The sequence below is a fragment of the Lissotriton vulgaris genome, chromosome 11 (genome assembly GCF_964263255.1).
Source record: "Lissotriton vulgaris chromosome 11, aLisVul1.2, whole genome shotgun sequence".
Classification (NCBI taxonomy): Eukaryota; Metazoa; Chordata; class Amphibia; order Caudata; family Salamandridae; genus Lissotriton; species Lissotriton vulgaris.
The window spans coordinates 607299575-607324786 of NC_141699.1; the positions used below are offsets into that span (position 1 = coordinate 607299575).

Below are 25212 nucleotides of genomic sequence, written 5' to 3' on the forward strand. Positions count from 1 at the left end.
CAGGCATGGTCAGGGAGGGTGCATCTCCATGCCATTGTTCATCTTTGGCCTGGAATATTTATAATATTGTCCTTAAGGCTGTGCAGATTCAGGGAGTACACATCAGCTTACCTCCAACTCACTTTTACATATCTTAGTACCAGGCATGCTGCTTTATACTGTTCATATCCAATTAACAAAGAGACTTTGGCTGAGCGAGCCTGGTATGAGCATGGGATAGTCCACATTGCATAACTAGTTGCTATCAGCCCCTTCTTCGACTTTCCAGAAGTCCTGGGAAGAAGGATCCTTCTTAAATAAAAGTGTGTGCATTTTGAGCAAAGGTTGACCTATGATTAGCCCTGACCTCCAACCAGGGTCCTAAAACATGATAGGCATGGGTCCCATCAAACAAACATTTGCACTTTGTCTGGACGTCAAAAGATCTGCACTGACCAAAAGAAATGTAATACTGGGGGGATTCTGCTGCTATTTCCAAGACCAGAATAAAGAACTATAGAAATGCTTGCAGAAACCTGCCTTGAAAGAGGAACCTCAACGGTCTGGTATGTGGACAAGTGGACTAACAGCAAGGCACAGGAGATCAATGCCTGTGTGGAGCTATTTGAGGGAGGGATTTCCGGGTAGCCATGAGACTTTGGAGCTCTGCTGGCCAGAACTGACCCAAAAACTCTCTTGTGACCAGATGTTCAAAGACCTGCAATAAACATTTCACAACTAAGTGCGGTGAGGACCGACCCTCCAGCTACTCTGGTACCATCTCATACTTAGTGAAAGCCCAAATTGCCCCTGTCAGCCAGGGTAACATCAAATACTTTTTCCACTCTGTAGGCCTTCAGGTACTGACCTTTTGCCTGTGTCCAGTCTCCAATCTCTCTAGCCCTTACGGTTATACAGATATTATTACTTGAAGTCACACTTAAACACTAATCCTAAATCTGTTTCCAAGTCACTGCTGGAGAGTCTCTGGGTCTAATGGGTGTATTCATCGTGGGGATGACACTGTCAACCAAAAATTATGTCAGCCAATTTTGACTCACAAATATTTGTCCCCCCGTGATGTATTTTGCATGGTAGCTCAGCATCAGTAATATCCATGTATTGGACTGTCACTTTGAGACCAGTTTGGATCTAATCTTCTCTCTTCTGAACTGTCTCTCCTACTTAATTATAAATTATCAACCCCCATCTAATGACGTTATCGCGTTCTTGTATTTGGATTGCACTCTTTTTCATGAAGGAATCTGTGTTTTTGGGTCACTTGTGTTTCAGAGTTATTTTTAATGTACTCTCAGCTAACTGATTTGTTCAGCTTTTTACCCTGGGCTGTTGAGAGTATACACCAGACTCACACAACCAACTTGATACATTGTCACGTTCTTTCTAGCACTGTTGCCACATTGCGCAGATGCAGTTAACAAAGCCCATAATAAACTCAAGTCATGTGCCTTAGCAGATAAATGTACAAAATTGTGTTGGTAACCCTATTTCGGGACCGGAACATGCTTAGGACGTGTATTATGTTGTATTGTGAACAATTTTAACTTTTTTCCATTTCTCCTGGAATGGTACGACTATTAACTTTCCCAAATATATCTTGAATCGACATTTAGATTGCGTGTATTTACGTGTATTAGAGTATAGGAGTTCCAAACCCTGTACCACCTCTTGTACTAAGCATTCTCTTCAGGTACCCACTACCCTTAGTGTTTTAAGTATACAGAGGTAGTAAGTTGGTTATCCAACTGGGCTACAAATATCTGATGACAAAAGACTCCAGTGATGAACAACAGCACCCACCACAGATAATGTCCGGTAACCACTGATTGCCCCTGTAACCCAGAAAAGGACTCACACAAATGCCACGCCTCTTTCAATACTGTGTTGTCCAAGATACAGTAGACCAGGCACCGTCAATCCCCAGCCCACTGAGTGATGAGCTGTAAATCAATGCTTATTAATGTAGGTCAATTACTAATTGGATGAACATCTTACTTCTTCACTCACACAGATGCTTCCACCATGCATTAACAGTAACTCAACAGACTTCTACATAGGAACAAACAACAAATAAAACCATCAATGGCGCAAGGAACTACAAAGCAATCTGTATAAACTGACTTCAGACGACAAACCATTTTTATTTTGGAGTCAGCAGAGATGTTGCAACCAGATCAGCTGTAGCCCAGCAAATGTCTGCAAGAGACTCATGTCTGGGAAAGACCATGGGTTGTTACCTAGCCCCCTAAAGTATATTTATATAAATATGTATGTAAAATAAGATATATATATATATATATTCACTGAAAAAACCATAGGTTATAGACCATATATAGTTAGGAATTCGCATTTACAAAACCTTATTTTACTCACACAAAACCATTGAAATTCCATATATAGTTAGTTGCACTAACTATATATCGCGCACCCGCAATCCACTGCTGATGATGTCACATATTACATCATTCATGACATGGTCAGTGACAGCACTGATGACATCACTGATGACATCTCAAATGACATCACTGATGACATCTCAAATGACATCACTGATGACATCACTGATGACATCTCATTTGACATTACTGATCACATCACTGATGATATCATTCATGTGATAATACGATGAACCTCTTCAGACTCTAATATAACCTTAGATACAATCAGTGTAAACAGACACTCACAGACTGTCACTAATCCATGGAGTTACTCACACACCTAGTCAGTCATGCAAAGAATCAATCACACCTCCATTTCCTCAACTATACAGTTATACAAACTTTACTTATTCAAACATATACTAACACATATTTACTCTCTTATACAATCCCTGATACAAGTTCACAATGATCCATACAGCCACTCACACATTCACTGGCTCTTATGCACAGTTATTTATATATGTCAACTCTCACATGTACTGTGTTTTACATATGTACTTACTTTGACATGTAGCACTGAGATATCCGTTCACTCACCAATACACTCATGCACACAGTCAACCGCCCATACAGCTGTTTCCACATGCACTTTTGAAACCATACATCTAGTAAATCAACTGCTCACACATCTATGCACAGAGTCATACACCTCCCAGCCAGCCACACACACACTCAGTCTCCCATACAAATACTTGGGCAACCAATCAATAACCCATATAGTTACTCATATAGCTACTTATCAACACATGCAACAGTTTACAGAACAACAGACATAATGATGCACAAATTAAGACAGTTTAGTCACTAACCCATGCACTCAGTGAGACACATTTAATCACTCACTCATACAGTCAGTCATGCACCTACTAAATCCTTCATCCAGACACTTATAACACCACTCATTCTTCAATATGTAAGACATATTTTAACTTTACAGAAACATACAGTCACTGGATGTTGTCATCAGTGATGTCATCAGTGATGTCATTTGAGATGTCATCAGTGATGTCATCAGTGATGTCACTGACCATGTCATGAATGATGTAATATGTGACATCATCAGCAGTGGATTGCGGGTGCGCGATATATAGTTAGTGCAACTAACTATATATGGAATTTCAATGGTTTTGTGTGAGTAAAATAAGGTTTTGTAAATGCGAATTCCTAACTATATATGGTCTATAACCTATGGTTTTTTCAGTGAATTTTCAAGATTTTGTAAATGCTAATTCCTAACTATATATGGTCTATAACCTATGGTTTTTTCAGTGAATTTTCAAGGTTTTGTAAATGCTAATTCCTAACTAGATATGGTCTATAGCCTATGGTTTTTTCAGTGAATATATATATATACATACATATATAAACATATATAATCTGTATATCTATAGAAATACAAACATAAATGCATGCATACATATACTTATATGCATACAGATGCATGTTATTTACATGAAAGTTGAAAAAACACTAATAAAAGCAAAGCTAAAAAGCCACCTCATTACAAACAGAATGGCTTTAACTTAAACGAGGGCGAGATCTATTGCATTTTCAATGCTTGTTTACTTTGGTTCCATCAAGAAGGCATTCAGATGTGTCACACATTTGCCATAAATTCTGAATGTTAGCACTCTAGTTGCACATTAGATCACTGTAGTAAAGCTACTGCTCACCAGGGACGTCTGCTGCTGGTATTCAAAGTGCATGTTTCAGTCTGCATGTCAGAATTTTTTTAATGAAATAGAAGAGGATTTGAGAAGTCACTCAAAATGATCCCTAATTTTTCTTTCTGAAGCACTAATCATACTTTCTATGGCAAAATTAACCCCCTCATGTTGTTCCTTTTTAAATTGAGTGTTTTCAGACTTACCACTTCATTCCAATCAAGATAGCTTCTGGTCTGCCATACTTTTGTCATAAGTAAGACTGTTAGCGCTCTAGTTGTTCTTTAGAACACTCTGGGACATTCTGTCATTGGGCTATACTTGGGGTACATCTGGGTGATATTTGGGCTACATTTAGGCTCTTTTGTCTCTGGTGGCCATCTTGGGAGACTGTATGTCAGAATATTTTAATGAAATTGAAGAGGGTTTGAGAAGTCACTCAAAATGTGCCCTAATTTTTCTTTCTGCAGCACTAATCATAATTCATATGGCAAAATATACCCCCTCATTTTGTTCCTTTTTAAATTAAATGTTTTAAGAGTTACCACTTTATTCCCATCACGATGGCTCCAGGTGTGCTATACCTTTGTAATAAGTAGGACTGTTAGCGCTCTAGTTGTTCTTTAGAACACTCTGGGACATTCTGTCATTGGGCTATACTTGGGCTACATCTGGGTGATATTTGGGCTACATTTGGGCTCTTTTGTCTCTGGTGGCCATTTTGGGAGACTGCATGTCAGAATGTTTTAATGAAATAGAAAAGGATTTGTGAAGTCACTCAAAATGTGCCCTAATTTTTCATTCTGCAGCACTAATCATACTTTCTATGGCAAAATATACCCCCTCATGTTGTTTCTTTTTAAATTAAATGTTTTAAGAGTTACCACTTTATTCCAATCAAGATGGCTTCAGGTGTGCCATACCTTTGTAATAAGTAGGACTGTTAGCGCTCTAGTTGTTCTTTAGAACACTCTGGGACATTCTGTCATTGGGCTATACTTGGGCTACATCTGGGTGATATTTGGGCTACATTTGGGCTCTTTTGTCTCTGGTGGCCATTTTGGGAGACTGCATGTCAGAATGTTTTAATGAAATAGAAAAGGATTTGAGAAGTCACTCAAAATGTGCCCTAATTTTTCATTCTGCAGCACTAATCATACTTTCTATGGCAAAATATACCCCCTCATGTTGTTTCTTTTTAAATTGAATGTTTTAAGAGTTACCACTTTATTCCAATCAAGATGGCTTCAGGTGTGCCATACCTTTGTAATAAGTAGGACTGTTAGCGCTCTAGTTGTTCTTTAGAACACTCTAGGAGGCTGCAGTAGAACACAAAGGAATCAACTGACAGTCTCTGTCCTTGTTGGATGTACATGTTTTACTGAGAATGTCAGACTTCATTTTCATATGACTGAGAAAGATAATGTGAATTTACAGAAAATATGCTTTCAGTTTGGCTTATAGATCCCCTTCCAAACCACTGTTGGAAAATCATGAGATATTAGTTTTCTTTCAAACAATATTCATGATATCACAGCAGAAGGTTTTTTCACATGGTAAAATCACCTTAGAACCCACCACAATTCCTAAAACGAGTATGGTACCATCAACAAATGATTTATAATGTAACTAAAGTCCTAAAACCCTCTATTAACTACAATGCTTTTTAATGAGGTGCTATCATGTATATTGGTCCCAAGATGGCTGCCAACACTTCTTGGATGAAGTGCTGACAGCCAATCAGATCAGATGTGTGGTTAGGCTCCGCCCAGATATATATCTTTTTTTGAACCTAAATTACTCAAAATCCACTGAAGCACATATATTGAGACCTAGCAAAGGCACATCGGGCTAACAGTCCCTACAATTTTGCCAAGTTTCGTGCAAATCCATTCAGTCGTTCGAGCTAAAAGTGAGGCCAACCGCCCTATGGAAATTAACATGGGAAAAACGCGTTTTGGGACCCCCCTTTTTTCTCGGCCCCCCCTTGATGAAACCCCCCCAAATTGTCAGGGGCTGCTCAGAAACAAAATGTCAGTGGCAGCAAAAAGAAGTAAAGGTTCGCATTGCACACGCACTGCAGTAGCGCCACGCCCACTGGGGGAGGTGCCTTCTTCTCACGTTGTGACTGCCTTGCCTTGTAGATGACAAACTGCACCCATGCTGACTCCAGCCCTGAAATGGAGCAAGCACACCTTCCTCCCGCAGTTCCCAGCTTGTAGGTATTACAGAGTACACGGACTACGAACACCAGAAGGCTGCAGTAGCGCCACGCCCACTGGGGGAGGTGTTTGGAACTTAAAACAGTGCGTGTGCAATGCGAACCTTTACTTCTTTTTGCTACCAATGATGAAAGGACTTTCCGTCCTGAAACGCGTCTGGCTGAAATTAGAGATGCCGGTTCTCATGGGGTGACTGTTGGCAAGATTATCAAACAAAATAAAGATTGCACCTTCTCAAGAGGCTTCCGGTGGCTTCCTCGCTTGTGTGCTTCCTGAAACTGACTGAATATATATATATATATATATATATATATATATATATATATATATATATATATATATATATATTGCAATATCAGTTGGTGAAACGGAAATACAACAAACTCTCCAAGGGGTCCTTACAATGGTCAACGTCCACTGTGGAAGGCAGGAATGAACGAGTGGCTCCTGTATTGCAATTTTGCAATTTTCTAACTTCTTCATGGTGAGACTGGGAATAAAAGAAGGAACTTGGCACGATAAGCAGACAACTGAAGGAGTAGTTTGTCCTGTAACTCCAGTTCTGTAGTAGGGGTATCGCTGTTATAGTCATAATCTAGTGAATAGTCCCGCCCATGTGCGTGGACCCCGGAGCAATCAAAAATAATCTCTTAAAGTGTCGAAAAAATGCAGAACTGCACAGACACTTAAGAGAGAATTAAAGACAGATAATGCAGCCTATAAACAGGCTACACTGTCCAGTACTTCGACTAGAAATTCCACCAAAAATCCACAAACAGCAAAGTCTGTCCAGATTTCCCTTGCTTTAGCAGCAAAAAGCCTCTGGAATGATAGAGAGGAAGACATGGACAGACAAGCCCCATAGGCTGCCATTATGTGGCTCAAAACAGGATACTGTGCCTTTAAGAGAACTTTCCAGAACTTCATAGTATCCCATAATGCCCTGCAGGTCCCTTCTACTTTCAGTTCTTTTTGAAGGCGTAACACGCAAGACCTGTAGCATTCCTTACATGAATATCTCTCTCCACCGGGGAGGAGGACGGGCGCTTATGACTATAACAGAGATACCCCTACTACAGAACTGGAGTACCAGGACAGAAACTACTCCTTCTGTAGTAGGGGATCTCTGTGTATAGTCATAATCTAGTGAATAGAATGGCAAGCCCATCCCCACACCAAAGCGGCGGTGGAGAAAAGAGAAATAACACCACTATTGTGCGAACAGATTTCAAAGCGAAGCCTGCCCAACCTGAGCGTCTGCTCTGGCATCAGTGTCCAGGCAGTAATGCTTGGCAAAGGTATGGACCGACTTCCAAGTGGCCGCCTTGCAGATTTCTGCAATTGGAACATTACGGAGCAAAGCCGTCGTGGCAGCTTTGCCCCTGGTGGAATGAGCCTTAGGTTACCCCCTAAGGTCTTATTAGCTTTCTGGTAACAGTTGTATACAGGACACAATCCACCTCGAGATGGACTGTTTAGAGGTCGCAAGACCGGTCCTGACTGATCCATAATCGATAAACAATTGGTCTGACCTACGAATATCTTTGGTCTTATCCAGATAAAATTTCAACACCCTCCTAACATCCAGGGAATGTAAAGACCGTTCCGCTGGAGATGAAGGATTCTGAAAAAACGTAGGCAAAGTTATAGTCTGGTTGACATGAAAATCAGAAATAACCTTGGGAAGAAATTTAGGGTGAGTACGCATAACAACCTTAGCAGCATGAAATACAGTATAAGGTTCTTGGCAACACAACGCCTGAATTTCACTCACCCTGCGGGCCGATGTAATGGCCACGAGGAACGCCGCCTTCCAGGGCAGGTGCTGCAACGAAGCCTTATGAATAGTTTCAAAAGGCTCCTTCATCAATCTGGACAGCACCACATTCAATTCCCATGAAGGCGAAGGAAGCCTGACAGGAGGGAATTCTTTCTTCAAGCCTTCCAAGAAATCTTTGATCACAGGGATCTGGAAGAAGGAAGTCTGTGAAGGGCATTTCCTGTAGGCAGTCAATGCAGTGGGATGAACCTTAATGTAATGAACATTAAGGCCAGACCGCGCCAAATGTAGAAGGTAAGGAAGGATGACGTCTTCCTTTCACGTCGTCGGATCATAGTTCTTGGACTGACACCAGATACAAAACCTCTTCCACTTGTAAGCATAAGAAGTCAGAGTGGAAGGTCGCTTTGCCTCCTTCAGTATGTCCATGCAATCTTCAGACCAATTCAAATGGCCATATTGCACTATCTCAGGAGCCATGCCGCCGAACTCAAAGACGAGAGGTTGGGGTGCAACATCTGCCCCTCGAACTTCGTGATAAGGTCCGGCCTGCACGGCAGCCGTATGTGAGGAAGGAGAGACCGGTGAAGCAGGTCCGTGAACCACCACTGCCTGGGCCATTCCGGGGCAATCAGGATCATATGTGCCCTGGACTGGGACAGCCTGATGAGCACCGCTGGAATCAGGGGAATGGGTGGAAAAGCGTACAGAAAGCTGTTCGACCAGTTGATCCATAGCGCATTCCCCAGCGTGCCTTGCTGGTAATACCTGGAGGCGAAGTCTCTGCATTTGCTGTTTTCGGCGGTGGTGAACAGATCTATGTCTGGAGTTCCCCACCTTTCGAAGACTTCTCCTAGAACCTCGTCGTTTATGACCCATTCGTGGTTTTCCGGAATCAGTCTGCTCAGTGCGTCTGCCTGAACATTCTGCACACCTGGCAGAAGGGTAGCCGTTATCGTCAGTCCTCTGGCCAGAAGCCAGTGCCAGATCGCCTGCGCCTCTTGTGACAGAGTGCGTGATCTCGAGCCCCCCTGCTTGTTGAGGTAATACATCGGGGTCGTATTGTCCGTCTGTACAAGCAGAGAGTTGGTCTGAAAGGACGGATGAAAGGCCTTCAGTGCCAAGTGAACAGCTCTGAGTTCCAGGAAGTTGATATGGTACGTGGACTCCATCGGGGACCACGCTCCTTGAATCTGTAAGTCTCCGGACTGCGCCCCCCAGCCGTGGAGAGACGCATCCGTCATGATAGTCTGAACTGGAATGTCCTTGTGGAAGGGAACCCCTCTGAGGAGATTCTCCGCCGAACACAACCACTTCAGAGACTGAAGAGCATGCAGCGACAGTCGTATCTTGTCGTCCTAAGAGCCTTTCCTCTGGTCCCACTGGTCCTCCAAGCACTCCTGCAGAGGTCTCATGTGCAGCCTTGCATGCGGAGTCAGGAAGATACAAGAGGCCATTGACCCCAGTAGAGAAGACACCGTCCTCACTGTTGTAGATGGAGCGGTCATAAGAGCCTGAACCTTCCGAAGGATCGATAGCCGTCGCTCCTCCGAAGGAGACACGCTTGCTGACAGCGTATTGATGGTGGCTCCCAAGTACTGAATGCACTGGACCGGAGTCGGGACAGACTTGGACATGTTGATGTGCAACCCCAGCTTGTTCAAGAGAACGCACGTCTTCTGGAAGTGTGCTTGAGCTTCCGAGAAGGAGGAGGCCTTGATCAACCAATCGTCCAGGTACGGGTAGACAAACACCTTGTTCTTCCTTAGGTGTGCCGCTACCACTGCCATGCACTTCGAGGATGTCCTGGGCGCAGACTTCAGCCCGAATGGCAGTACTGTGTATTGATAATGATTGGTGCCGACTTGAAATCGCAGAAACTTCCTGTGTTTGCATGTAATGGGCACATGGAAGTATGCATCCTGTAGGTCTATAGCACAAAGCCAGTCTCCCTGTTGCAACTGAGGATAAATCTGATGCAACGACAGCATGCAAAACCTTTCTCTGCGAATCCTCTAGTTTGCCTGTCGCAAGTCCAGAATGGGCCTGAACTCGTTCTCGTCCTTCTTGCGAACCAGGAAGAACCGGGAGTACAGACCTCTTCCTCTTTGAGGCAGAGGTACGTCTTCTATCGCCCTTTTCCTTAACAGGATGTCAGCCTCCGCCTGGAGCTCGCGCAGTTGATACTGCGAGCTTACCGGAGGGATCGCTGGAGGCGGGCTGATGAACCGAAGACTGTATCCATTGCAAACAATATTCAGCACCCACTTGTCCTGAGTAATTTTTCTCCACTCTGCCAGAATAAATTGAACGCTTCCCCCCACCGGAGCGGGTAACGGATGAAGGGGAAGTAACCGCTCAGGGTCGAGACCTGGCCGGGCCCTTGTTCGCGGTAGGGGACTGCTGTCCCCCTCTACCCTTTTGCCGTTTCTGGAAGGGTCTCCGGAACTGCTGCTGTTGTTGCTGCTGCTGCTGTCCCGAAGACTGTCCCCGTCCTCTTCCTTGCGCACCAAACCGTCTCTGGAACGGCCGGTAGGACTTCTTCTCTTTGGGCTTCTCCAAGCCCACAGCCGTAAGGGTCTCTGCCTCCGCCTTCATGCGGGCCATCTCATCATCTGCGTGTTTTCCGAACAATGTTTCCCCGGAAAAGGCAGATTGGCCAGCCGCGGCTGGGCCTCCGGCTTGAGTGACGTGAGCCTGAGCCAGGCATGTCGCCGCTGATTAATCCCATGGCAGTAACCATGGGCAGCCAACAGGGAGGCATCCGCCGCTGCGCTGATGACCTGATTTGACACCAGCATCCCTTCCTTGAGGATCTCTTGGAAGTCCTCCCTCTTGTCTCTTGGTAGCAGTTCCACGAACTGTTGCAGGGAGTCCCACAGTGCCCGGTCATAACATCCCAGCAGAGCTGTATCGCTGGACGCCTTCATGGCTGTGGAAGCAGTACCACAAGCCTTCCTTCCAGCCGAGTCGATCCATCGACTTTCTTTATCTGGCGGCACGGTGGATGACAGGGAGGTAGAGAGCAATTTCCTGGCCGCCGTCACTATCACCGAATCCGGTACCGGATCAACTCTCAGAAAGGCAGGGTCCGAATCCGGGGCCCTGTACTTCTTTAGAAGTCGGGAGGGAGCGGCCTTCACCACCACTGGTGTGGGGAACAGCTCCTCTGCAGGTTCCACCAATCCAGGTACTAGTGGTAGAAGAGGGCGAGACAAATGCTTCTTGTGAAGTGTTTAGAATATCACAGACGTCGTAGGTGTTGGAGCCGTCACCATGATAACGAATTTCGCAGCCCCGCTCAGGAGAACCTCCTGGAATGTGGCAATGTCGTCCGCCGGAGACACCCTGGTCCCAGGGGAGTCCGATAAGGTCGGCGAGTATGAACGGGTCCTGGAGGAGTCCGTGCGGGACCTAGAACCCCGCCTCCTATGGCGACGCCTCGATCTGTTGGAGGATCTATGACGACTCTTCGATCTTCCTCTCCGTCCGGAGCGTGATCGGGACTTTCTCGGCCTTGGTCGATCCACCGGTTCCACCGGAGCGGGCGACTTAGGCTTCGTCGGAGCCTTCGGTTTAGGAGTCCCCTTGGGCGGAGACGGAAACCGAGGCAGCGATGTAGACCTCGGAGGAACCGGAGGCGGCTTGTCTGGAACCCGAGGTACGGGCTGAGGCGGTGGTAATGGAGGAGGAGTAGAGTCCCTCGGTGGGAGACCCCTCGGTAACAGAGGCGGCGGCGTAACCTGCCTCTGCAACGGGGTATAAACTTTGGAGTACACCGAGCCCGGTGAACCACCATCTCCACCAGCCTGGGACGATGGGGAACCTCCCCTGGCGTCAGGCCTCCCTCCACCGATCTTCGACTTCGGAGAACGGCGACCTGACGGCGACCGTCGGCCCCCTGACGTCGAGAGTCTTTTCCTCGACGTCGAACGCCTTCGCCTCGACGGCCATCTCGTCCGCCTCGACGGCGACCGTCTGTGCCTTGACGGCGATCCTCTGCGCCTCGACGGCGATCTCCTGCGCCTCGACGGCGAACCTCTGCGCCTCGACGCCGACCTTCGCCTCGACGGCGACCTGTGCATCGACGGCGATCCAGTCCTCGACGACAAGGATCTCCTAGAGGACGAACGTCTCCATCTTCGTCGACGGCGAACGGCGGTGTCGCCTCGACGGCAAGCGGCGATGCCGGGCCTTTTGACGTCGATCACTCTACGACGACGTGGACGACGACGAAACAGTCACCGGAGAAATCGATGGTGGCCTGTTCAGTTCCCTCGACGCCGAGCGTCGACGCCGCTTCGACCCAGAGCCCTGGGGAGATGGGGAACACACTGAAGTCATCCCTCTCGACGCTGAAGTCGGTGCCAATGACCCAGACGGAGAATGGGGACGCTTGCTGGTCTTCCTGCCCCTGGGGAGCCCCCCAGAGGTCTCAGCATGGGCAGATGAAGCCCCTCCAGACCCACCTTGTGCCGTCATCCTCCTTTCCTCAAGGCCCTGAAGCCTGATCTTCTTTCTGTCCTTCAGGGTCCTGCCAGTGAAGCCTTGACAGATCACACACTCCTCTGGGACATGGGAAGACGGAAGGCAGAGGATACACACCTCATGGGGATCCGATTTGGCCTTCTTCCTGGAGCACTCCGGGCATTTATCGAATAATGCAGGCATATTTGATATAGAACAGAGTGCAACACCAAGGAGAAAGGCACCAAAGTACTTATAAAGCACTTAACTTTGAAAAAGTAGTGAAAAATCACCCAAAAACCCTTGAAAAGGGAGAGCTCAATGCTCCAGGGTCCTGCTAGCAGGAGCCGGAAAAAAGAACTGAAAGTAGAAGGGACCTGCAGGGCATTCTGGGATACTATGAAGTTCTGGAAAGTTCTCTTAAAGGCACAGTATCCTGTTTTGAGCCACATAATGGCAACCTATGGGGCTTGTCTGTCCATGTCTTCCTCTCTATCATTCCAGAGGCTTTTTGCTGCTAAAGCAAGGGAAATCTGGACAGACTTTGCTGTTTGTGGATTTTTGGTGGAATTTATAGTCGAAGTACTGGACAGTGTAGCCTGTTTATAGGCTGCATTATCTGTCTTTAATTCTCTCTTAAGTGTCTGTGCAGTTCTGAATTTTTTCGACACTTTAAGAGATTATTTTTGATTGCTCCGGGGTCCACACACATGGGCGGGACTATTCACTAGATTATGACTATACACAGAGATCCCCTACTACAGAAAGAGCATTTACATCCACAAGGCATTGTGCAATAGTGGCAGTGGAATAGTTGTGGAAATTCCCTGAAGAGTATTGGTTGGCCACACCCACTAAAAATGTCAGCTATCCAAATTCTAACATAACACACAGCAAAAAGCTGTGCAAGATGTCCTATTTCCAAATCTATTTAAATAGCTCTTAAATCAGAAAAAAAGGTTATTTTCTCCAAAACAAACCTTAGATACAGCAGTCATCATCCACATTGCCTGCTGAGGGTAGGCCAGGAACACTTTTGCAATGATTGCCATTAAAACCACAAACACCTCATCATGGGAGTGGCAGATTCGAGAAATCAACTGTGAGAATGCAGTGAGAAACTGGTAAGGCGCCAAGTGATTTGTATGCTCTGTGATCACTTTGTTTATCTTCACCAAATCTGTTCGCATCTGCAAGCGATCTGGGCGACCAGCTGAAAAACACAAAACGAAAATTGTACACACTATACTTAGTCAAACTTTATACATTCCTATTTTTCTTTTCTACCATCTTGAAATCGACTGATGAACAGAAAACCAGTGGAGGAGATACTAAGCTGCCAAAGCTATTTACTCATCATTCACACATTGCAGCTGCCTACTAAAGGAATATTTTTCATCCAGGTTATGGAATGGACTTCAGACAGAGTCAAGAAAAGCTTATGGGCATAGAGCTGCTAGTGGAGTCAAAGAAAGTAGGATTGCAAGTGTAGACTCTTTCCCATAAATTTTGTAAAGGGGTTTTATATGCTACGAAAACACTGAAAGCTTCTTGCTTTAACTCTTAGCCTTCTTGCCTTGATGATCCAGTCTGACATTTCCTCATCTGTTCGATAATGGAACAAAGGCTCACCAGGTTTCATTGATTTCAATGTTTATAACAAATTATTTGCAGGACACCCATTAGTATGTTCCTAGCTCAATCAATATTATAAACAACTTGTTATATTCTGGTTTACAATGTATTTCCCTTTTAACCTACCTTGTACATATTTCCCTTTTAATAGAATGTTTGTACTTTGCTGCACATGCACACTGTCCATGAGATTCCATTTGGAATTGTTATGATCTAAAATGTTTAACTTGGACTGACTACTTGGAGGTTGGGAGTACTGTGCTGCAGCACATTAAATCCTGGATTTATCTGGATATATTTGGATTTTCTCATTATTTATTACAAAACTGTTATTCACAAAGCAGTACTAAAGCATAAAAAATATGCTACTAATGCAGTAAAAGATATGCATCACAGAAGCACAAAATGTACAGAAAATACTCGTGTGAAGAACAAGGGACAGAAATAAACCGGTGTATTTTGTGCATTTACTTAGAAAAAGGTAAAGACAATTTTGGGGAATTTCAGTGCAGTACTCAAATATTCGTCCTGATCTCAACCTAAATGGTCAACATTGTATATAGACCATATACATACATATTTTTATAGTAAAAGGAAATCTTTATTACGTAATGTGTCCACTACGGAGAGTCAAGTTTTGACCTGTTTGATAATTATCCAGGGGTCACAACCAACACTAATAATAATGAGCAACGGGCATCTGTATTTGACTTCACTTGAGAATCTGATTGTCGGAGATACCAGGACAATTTCAGTGCACCCTAATTTCACACTCATCGCAGAAGGTGTTTTAATGTTTGTTAAGTGTTCTGTAATTGAAATGAAAAAATACTATGCTTCTGCAGAATCGTTCGGAAAGCGTCTGAGACGGACATTTTCGTGCTGTGAGTCTGACAGTATCAATCGCAGCTATATTACCCCTAGATTTCTGGCACTCTGAAGCAGGGCTCATTTTTTTTATTTGAATAGGACCAAAAGTGAAATATGCATGAGCCACATCTGTGACATGCTTTTGCCATTGATAAAAGAATGATGATGTAATCGGTCCCCTTAAGTGGCCTAAAGGATGTAGTTTTGTTTTTCAAATCAGTGCATTATTGGGAGGGCTGAGAACCAATAATTCTTTTAAAAAGCAGGCATTCTGCTTCCAATCACAATCAATACAAATGCAAAAGACTGCACATATTTCACACAGTCTCAAGATTATGGAAATATCCCTCCTTATCAGTTGCATTATGGCTGTGAAGAGGAGGCCATTAAAATAAAACCACTTTAAAAAGACAACATGTATAGTACATATTTGGGATATTGGAGAGTCTAACTAGTAATTTACTCTAAATCAAGTTCTCATGTGCTAACACCAAGAAAGAAAGCCAGTGCATGCTTGGTGCTACGGGTACCAATCAGACTCCCCATGACAGGCGCTCCATTTCCAACACAGGATTTGAGGGATTTTGAGGAGAGAAGTCAGTAGGAAGCCTGCTCTAAGATTGCACTCCAGGGAGCCTTATTTGGAGACTGTCTCGGAAAAAGGGAATCCCACCTCAGATACGTCAGAATGGCAAGAGAGACCCGCTGCTAAGAAGCACATACTGGCATTTAATAAGAGGGAGTCTGATAAGTCGGTACTTAACACAGAAGCATTCAATTAAGGTCTCTCTGGGCCTAATAGTATGGTTCTAAAAGAAAGTATGAATCAAATAACTTTAATAAACATAATCCCCCATTTGCCACATTTTGAAAGATGACTGAGGCCTGCGAACCTCTTTGGAAGCCCGAAAGCCTGGCAAAATCAGTGCTTCACTACAATTGTGCACTTGGTGCAAGCCTAGTTAAACTGAACTTTGCTGATCAATTGAGCTTTTAAAACAATGAAACATTGGTACTGATACTTGGGATTTAGATAGGTGCGCAACTGGTAACGGGGAAAAAAGACAGCCATTCTTCTGATGATTTGGTTGGCCTATGATCAAATAAATTAAAAATAATCAGTGGCTCAGCTGAAATTCTGTCAGGACTGGAGGCTCAGATTATGCGTAACTCTTCCATTTTATTCGCTCAGCAGCCTTATCAAAAGAACATATTTTTATTCAAACACTACAAATCCTAAGAGTCTTTGCAACATTCTAACATGACAATCATAGTCAGTCCTATATATCCAACATCAAAGAAAAGCACTTCTTTCTTTGCTACTCAGCAGCCAGATAAGTGCCTTTGCTTAATACTGGATATTGCTGCCTGATGAACTGGTGTTATATGCCTTATTAAGTTTGGTAAACTGACGTGTGGGTTTCCCTGTAGGAGGCTTCCCCTCCTACAGGGAAAGCTTTGCTGCTTCCGGTAAGGGTGCGTACGATTGACTCCACGGTGAGGGCCGGCCCTTTCGAGGCCTCCAGTGTTGGGTGGGCTACTCTGCGCCACTGCAGGTGTTCCTCGCCTGTTTTTCCGATGCGTCGCACTGTCTAAGCGACACAGCGGCTTACCACATGGGGAGGCATGCAGCCTTGTGTGGGCTCCAGAAGCCCGCAGCTTATTTTTTAGGTCTCGGCTGGGCGTGGCAGCAAAGCTGCCCCGCCTCTGCGAGAGATATTGTTAAAAAAAATTCTAAAGGGGACTCTAAGCCCCGCACCTCCTTTCCATTGGGTAGCGTCGGCGTTTATGTTAAAAGCTGGCTTCACAATGGAAAGGAGTGTTTTTGGGTGCCACCCTGTCCGTTTTTCGGACAGCCCCTCCGGCACCATGGCCTGCTTTGTGGCTGCCGTAAAGACTTTTCTTATCTGCCTGTTTATTTTAACAAGCAGATAAGAAAATTCTTCAGTACAGCCCTGAAGTAGGCACGGAGCAGCGGCAAGGCGCACAGGGTCACGGGGAGGGCAGGGGGATCCCAGCAGACTCTGTTTTTTTTCTGCCAGGAGATTTGTCCCAGGAATGGGATAAACAAACACTTTGTGGGAAATTAAACAATGTGATTAGCACCACCAGTAGACAGTAAAGTTGAGGTGAGAGGTAGTTAAATATTCAGTTGGTGTCTGCTTTCGCGTCTGTTTTCTTGTTACAGGACTTGCGTCGCGGAGCTTTTTACAGAACGACGATGACCCTTCCTCACACTATATGTACAGCACCTCTCCCCTTTACACTAGCAGAAGGGGCAGAGGGGGGCACGGGGGAAATGGAGGCAGAGGAGGCCGACGGACGCCAGGCTGAGGGGCGACGCGACTAGGGGCCATGCCAGGCAGCAGCGGGTGAGAGATGCGTCCTGGTGCTGGGCCGCTCCCTGCCCTGGCTGCTGCTGCCGCCGCTGCTCTCGTTGCGTTCTTATACTTATTGTCCTCGAACCTGGCTGCAGGTCCTCTAGTGTCATGATAAACCAGTCTTGCTTGTATTATACATCGGCTTGCATGCTGGAATCTTCTGTCCTGTCGGAAAAGCAAACAATCCTTCAAGTCATAAAATACAACGTGCTGCTTGCTAAAAAAACATTGGGGTCGCGGTGTCACAGATATGGTGCAGTTTAGCAGTGCGTTCATTGTGCCGGCGAATTCCAGTGGGGTGACAGTAAACGCTAATGGGTTCAATCTCAGAGTGGCTGTTGGCTGCGTTTTGTTTTCATTGCAAATGTAGACCAGGGTCTGTTTCTGTCTGTATGCATTTAAGTGGCGCATAATGCAACACGTTAGACCTGTCAAGTGGCCTCAAGTTACCTGTGGTACCGTCATTCAGTTTTGGCACTCTCCTCGCCCCCAGCAAGATGAATTCTGGGTCTTGCAGTACACATTTTACAGTGTGTTGCCCAAGTTTCACTCTTGTGCACAAAACATCTCCGAGAAGGTGGCAGTTCTATTCTGGGACTGATTAGTACTAGCTTACAGAAGAGCTAGCACATTTCGATTTAATATAGGAGCACATTGCTCCCAGACATGGAAATCCGTGTGTCTTACGTCTTGGCGGTGAGCCCAGAAAACTCATCAGTCGTGTATCCTTTCAATAAGAACCACACACACAAGCAGGCTGGTTGCAAGACTTTGAACGTTTGTTTCCACGCCTCTGATGAAATAGCTCACATATAAAGGTACGTGATGTATTTGTTTGCAGGTCCTCCTTGTCTTGGTTATAAAGTAAAGAGATGTTTGTTTGAGTGGAGTCGTGTGTCTTTTTGCTTGTTTTAATTTTGCTGGAAAGGAATTTCATTGTGCAAGGGCTGTATGCGAGTGTCTGTGTGGACCTTTCCTCTTTCGCTGGTTCGCTGGTGCTGTGTTTGCTTCCCCAACTGCTGTCGGTGGCTCGAGTCGCGCCCGGCCCCACCTGAACCCTGGGTGTTCTCGCCTAGCAGATTTATAGCACCAACTGGGGTTTCCAGGCTGTCACCTGAAGAGGCAAAGCAGTGACTTCACCATTAGTGTGAAGGCAGCCTCTGGTGAGTACGGTGGGACGGGTGCATGGCGTGCATAAGCCGGTGACTTTGCCCTACATTCCCCCCACCCCCGTCTATGGCCAAGTGGACCGTATAGTGCCCGGGTTGCCCACAGCGCTCTTAATATACATATAGATCGTTTTTCTTGTGAGGACGGATGGCAATTCTATGTTTAAAAGGCTGGTTCTGTGCATACTTTTTCTATTAACAACAATGTGATGCTTCTTGCCACACACAACCCCACCCCCTTCATACCACCCTACAGAGTTGGCACTCGAAGTGTACTTACAGCAAGCTGCAAGGTTCGATACATGCATGCCAATTTGTTGTTGGTGCTGCGGTGGAACAGGGAGAAAGCGCCTCTGCTGTGTGATTTCTTTGCAAGCACATTCTAGAAATTGGAAAGAATCGCCTTCAATTTCGAGATGATGTAATGACGGGATTTCTGTTCCAGACAGGAGAACATTTGTGGAGATTTGCATTGTGTGTGAATGGGTACTGATATATATTGCTGCTTACATGTATACATGTATTGCGTATACATGTATGCACATATTATTATAGTGTACTCTGTTATCTTGCCTTTAAAATTGTTCTATTAATACATATAATATTTTACACACCACCACGGTATGACCCCTGATGGACCTGCATGAGTTTACAAACTAAACATTCAGTTTTAATAACAAGCGAAGTTGCACGGAGCTGAGTGGATCTCCGATATTAATAACACACTGAATCCTGGGAAAGTCCGATATTGTGCAGGCAACAAATATCAACTGGTTCACCCCCAAGAGGGGGGCCACATATTGTAATAACCCTCCACCCTTTCTAGGATAGCTGTCTCTCGTACTCTCACCCTTCACATATGACATGGTAATGTTATACAAACTTTGTATTACTGGGAAGTGTTGGAGCACATTCTTTTCTTCTAGTTTTATGCTTGTTCATAGGTTTCAGCAAAGACGTAAACTTCAGCCTTTATGACACAATGTGTGTCCTTGCACAAAACGTCATGTCAGACCCATTTGCACCATTTATCTTCTTCTTACTAGTTGGATCCCCAGAGCGGTAAACAAATATTTTCATGGAATAGCAGCTCTCCGGCACAGACTTCCCTTGACCACACTTTGCCATGAAGAGTTAGTCATTTTCTGCGGCAGATCCTTCTCCTACCTCGCCGCCAAGACCTGGAACGCTCTCCCTACCAGTCTACGACAGACCCAGGACCTGCTGGCCTTCAGAGGACTTCTCAAGACCTGGCTCTTCGATCAGTAGCAGCCCCCCCCCCCCCCCGCCCCCCCACCAGCGCCTTGAGACCCTCACGGATATGTAGCACGCTTTAGAAATGCAGTGATTGATTGATTGATTTAGAGCCATAAAAACAAGGAAGTCCCTTTGTCTGGAGCATGTATCAGCATTCCATATTACAAGATAACATTACAGCTATACATTCTGTTTTGAATTAATAGGACTACTTTTAAGCAGGAACCGCTATCGTTCTACAGCATCGGAGAGCGCAGGAACCGTGCAGTCCACTTACAAAACCAATCTCAAGACAAACACGTGTTTGCAATGCAATAGGTCTCGCAGGGCTGGTCGGATATGCAGACGCGGAGGCTGGATGCATTTTCCAAGGGAGTTTGACCTATTGACATTGCAAATGACAATGCCTTTTATTTATGTTTTAAAAACGAAAACAAAAATAAAAGGCATTGTCATTTGCAATGTCTATAGCTCAAACTCTCATAAATGTGAGACCTATTGCATTGCAAATGCTTGTTTCCTGCATTTCTGAGCACGTTTCGTAGCAATGAGAGATGCAGTGGCTTTCCGACCCCATTAGGCGGCGTGGAGGGGGGAGAACAGGCCTCGTCGAAGGATGCGCACCCTTTTCTTGATTTGCACGCATTCTTTTGCGCTCGTCTTGACATTTCTGACGTTTCCCCTTCCAAAAAAAGGAGCAGTGAAGGACAAGCGGCTTTACAAGCAGCACTGGACTTCTTCAGCTGCATTTTTTCACATATTGTGCATACCTCTAGGATCCTGAAAAGTGGTTTCACCTGCAGAGCTATCCCCTTAAGGCCTAGAGGGCCAGTTTTGTGCTTTTCCTATGTACCGTGCCAACAAGCATTGGCTAATTCAACTGTGCCTGGGACAGTTAGGGAGTGTTTATATTGTTTTTTTCTGCAATATTCCTGCCTATTGCCTCAAATTTTCACCTGATCACACCAAGGCAGATGTTTGTGATGAATTTTGGGAGCAAACACTTCTACCCAGTCACGAGGAGCTAGTGGAGAGGGTGGGCTGTTTGGCTCTGGAACCCCAGAGTCAAAAGATTATTGAACGGACGGTGAGATGCAGTTTATTACCAAGAGTGAGAGAGCTTCCAAAAAAAGAGGCAATTACCCATTCGCTTCTTCATTCCAGAGGATTCTTAAGCAATATTGTCCTATTGGTGAAGAAGGAAAAAGGATTCAGACCAGTCATCAATCTGAAAGTTTTCTATCAATGGGTGGTGTATCGTCACTTCAAGATGTAGGGCATTCACCTTCTACAGGATATTCGGTTGCCAACGATTCGTTGGTAAGGCTAGACCTAAAGGATGCCTACCTCACAATTCCCACCGTTTCTCCCCACAGACATTTCCTACAGTTTGAATGGGAAGACCTAATTTTGGCGTTCACATGCCGACCGTTCAGCCTGTCATCAGCAGTCTGGTGCTTCACCAAAGTGTTGGAATTGCTTTGTGTATGGGGAGTTTGGCTAGTGGTGTACCTGGATGACATTCTCCTAATGCACCGGGAAAAATCCACCTTAGTTTCCTCACTTCAGATGACCAAAGATCTTCTGCAGGAACTGGGGTTTATAGTGAATGTTCAGAAATCAGAACTTACTCCGGCTCATCAAATGACCTTCTCGGGGTTCGAGATCTACACAGTGCAACAGTTTCTCCGACTGCCATAGAAAAAGATACTTCTGATCCACTTGGAGAAGCACAAAACGTTGGACCGAAATAAAATTTCCCTCAGTCATCTGGCCAGGACTGGAGGCCTCTTACCTTTTTCAATCCAAGTGACTTTCCCAGGTCCACTGCATTATCGGGTCCTGCAACGCCTGAAGGCGCAACATCTCTGGAGAGGCCTATTATATGCACAGGAGCTCTCTCTTTCTCTAAAGGCCTGGACTGAACTTTGTTGGTGGCTCGATCACAAGCATGCCTGGAACGGCAGAGCAATCATTGGGTCAGCCCCGGACCTGGTCATTGAGTGCGAGGCCAGTCGACAGGGATCGGGTGCACGCTGTGGAGATATTACCAAAGGGACAGTTGTTAAAGCAAGAGGAGGCTCTGCAATCAATTGTCTGGAACTCCTCGCAGGCTCCTTTGCCGTGCAGAGTCTAGCGGCCAACATCCTGCTGAAGACTGACACTATCTCGACAGTGAGATTATATAAATCGCTTGGGTGGGGGTCCCAATTTCAAGGTGCTGGTGGACTTGGCCAGGGACGTCTGGAACCACTCTTTGGAACAGAAGTTGTTGGTGACAGCAGACTAAATCAGTCTGCGGACTGGCAGCCCAGACACCTGAAGGATTGTAATGCATAGAAACTGGATCCCTCTCTGTTCCATCACAGTGGGGTCCATGCTAGGGGGATCTGTTTACGTTGAGACTCAAACATCCTCTTCCATGATTTTTCAGCTGGCGCCCGGATCCTCTCACAAAGGCGACACTTTCCTCCAAGATTGGAGTCAGTTAGTCAGGCGTCAAAAGGTGGAAGTGATCCTGGTGACCGCTTTGGAGGTCGCAAGAAAGGTATCCAGTTCTTCTGGAACTTTTCAAAACAACGTCCCCAGACTCCTAAGCTTCCGACATACCCTCATGGCAACTTGCACAAAATGGTTCAGGACAAAACTCTTCAACTGGTGGTTTGAAAGATTACAGGGGATGTTGAGAAATCCTGGACCTTTTGCACAGGCTGACTCCCTCAACATTAGAGCTTGGGCAGACTCTACAGTTGATGAGATACGGTTGGGCATGGAGAAGAAGGTCACGCTGGTTGGTGTATGCGAAGGGATTTTGATCCCGTGGGGGGAGGGTGTAGTCCATGTTGTCAATTTCTTGTCCAGAAAGGCTGACAAGGGATTGGCTTTTCGCATACAGATCGGCAATTACTGCAGGTCATACGCCTATTCATAACATCCCAGTAGGGAAACATCTTCTAGTCTTTGGTCACTTGAGGGGTATTCAGTTATCCTTCCCACAGGAACCGAAATACCCCTCCCTTTGGGATGTTAATGTTGTACTCAGAATGCTGAATTCATGGCAGGATAATTAATACTTATCCTGTAAGGACCTAACAGGTAAGTTATCAGTCCTGTTATGTCTCATTTTCTATAAAAGTGTTTCTGATGTTCGTGCCCTCAAAATTACGGCACATACGTAACCCGAGAAGGATTGTTATTTACTATTTCACATCATACTAAGTCCAATACTAGGGTGTTTCATTATCCTGCTTTTCCTGGTCATCCAAAATTGCGTGTGGTCCGCTGCCTGAGAGCATATGAAACGGTAACCGAGAAATATAGGCGACCGGGAGTGATGCAACTATTCATTTCCCTCAAGAAGCCTTTCAAGCCAGTCGGAGCAACAATTATCGCCCGTTGGATTAGGTATTAATTCGTCCTCCTTCGGGGGCCCACTCTACTAGAGGAGCTATGGCTTCAGAGGCCATCTCCTTGGGGAGCAGTCTGGGGGATATCCTCAGGGTGGCCGATTGGTCTTCTGATTCTACTTTCAAGCCCTTTTACTTTAAACCAATCACTGGCATAGCTTCACTGTTTGTTAATCAGCCTTAAAATAGCACAATCGGAGCCTCCAGTTTTGACAATGAATATGACATAAGGCTGCTGAGCGAGTAAAATGGAAGAGTTAAGCATAATCCTCACCTCTTTGTCTTTAATAGAACTGAAACTTCCCTTCATGCTATCTAGGAAATGTTATATTCTTTCTCAGCACCCGAAGCATGCCTGGGGGGCTATTTTGTTCTAGGCATATCGTTAATACTGGCAGATGGGCTTACAATAATAAACAAAATAGATTTAACAGGAATGTCAGTTGGGGTAGCTATTACCTACTGAAATAAAGATAGAAATGACACAGACTGCTGCACAGGGCCAGCCTTGTGTAGAATAACCCAGTTGGATGAACTGGTTGAGTGAAAGCACAGACCGGTTGTCTGTTTGACAAGGAGAACAAATGAAGCGACAACCCAAGGCCTTACTAGCCAATTGGGACTATCTAAAGGAAAGGCTACTGAGTTTCCAGCCGTCCACAAGAAGCATTGGGCAGTTCTTCTGAAGTAGAATAAGAGTGATGTGTAATTTAAAACCCTGAGTGGTAGTAGAACTTGAGGCTACCGAGAAGCAGGGCCAAAAGTTTAAAAACTCAGGAGATCAGAGACCACAATGAGGGGGAGCGGGTGATGATTGTAAGTGGATGGAATGGAGGACTAGCTAGCCCCTAAGCAAGAGAGGTACATTTTTGGACACTATTACAAAAATTGATTTTTCGAGGTTAGATTGATTTTGATTTATGAATCTGGAGTAAGGAAAGAGTCCGAAAAATTAAACACTGTCTGTGGCACTTAATGTGGATTATAGTCTTTGTAAGTTTAACAAGTGATTGTGCTATAGTATTGAGTCACAGCTGAAATAAAAAAGATTGCTATGGCAGGCTAGAATTTGAGGTCCTGGCTCTTCCCATGCAACATCTCATGGGGAAGCAGCATTGCACTTATTAGAGATCGTATCTGCTTGTGGACAATATAGAACCATTCTTACTCAACTTATTGCATGAGCAAACAATACCTTTGTCCCACTCGTATACTTTTGCACCAAAGTCAAGCCAAAGTGACAGCATTCTTGGCATTGATTGGTATATGTACTGGTTCCCATATTGTAGAGATCTGTAATTACACAAAATACAATGAGAAACACATATGTACTTTAGATGTTAACATCCACGCTTACGAGTATAAGAGCATATACTCACTATTCCAATGGATTAAAAATGTCATGAGTTGCACAGTACTAAATAGTGGGACCGCAAGCACAATTAAATGAGGGGCTGCTAAAATTTCAAGTGGGCCAGCTCAAGGTCACAGGGACTTACATTACGACACTTTAAGTGCATAATTATCTTTACACATGACAGCGACATCAACATCAAATATTTACATTACAATATTTATTTGTAAACAGCACTACTACTACATGATAAAACACTTTTGACCGGGCCTAAAATTCAATGTTAAAATGTGATGATGGGAATTGGTAAGAAGAGCACAGAGAGATTCAAAATGAAGAGCCAACATTAGGCAATCATTCAAACTGAACTACCTCCGCACATACCCCTGCTTTCCACTCACTATCAGTCATTGTAGTTCACTGTTCCACTTTAACGGACCTGAAATGGCAACTTGAGATGAAAACAATTTCTCATATTCAACTATGAAGTAAAACTTCCATTGACTATGCTTGTTATGTTATATTATTTGCTCTTGTACAGCCCAATGTCTACCATTAGTATCGC

General features: G+C 45.0%; 1 protein-coding gene across 2 annotated transcripts in view; it reads right to left on the reverse strand.

Annotated features, from left to right (window-relative positions):
- ATR (ATR checkpoint kinase) overlaps positions 1-25212 on the reverse strand; it is a 566179-nt gene that overhangs the window by 155426 nt on the left and 385541 nt on the right. For both annotated transcript variants that reach the window (XM_086943714.1, XM_086943713.1), the window contains exons 37-38: positions 24489-24586; positions 13555-13787 (exon numbers count right to left, since the gene is read on the reverse strand). In XM_086943714.1, the coding sequence (XP_086799840.1) occupies positions 13555-13787; positions 24489-24586 (331 nt within the window). The remainder of the gene's footprint in view (positions 1-13554; positions 13788-24488; positions 24587-25212) is intronic.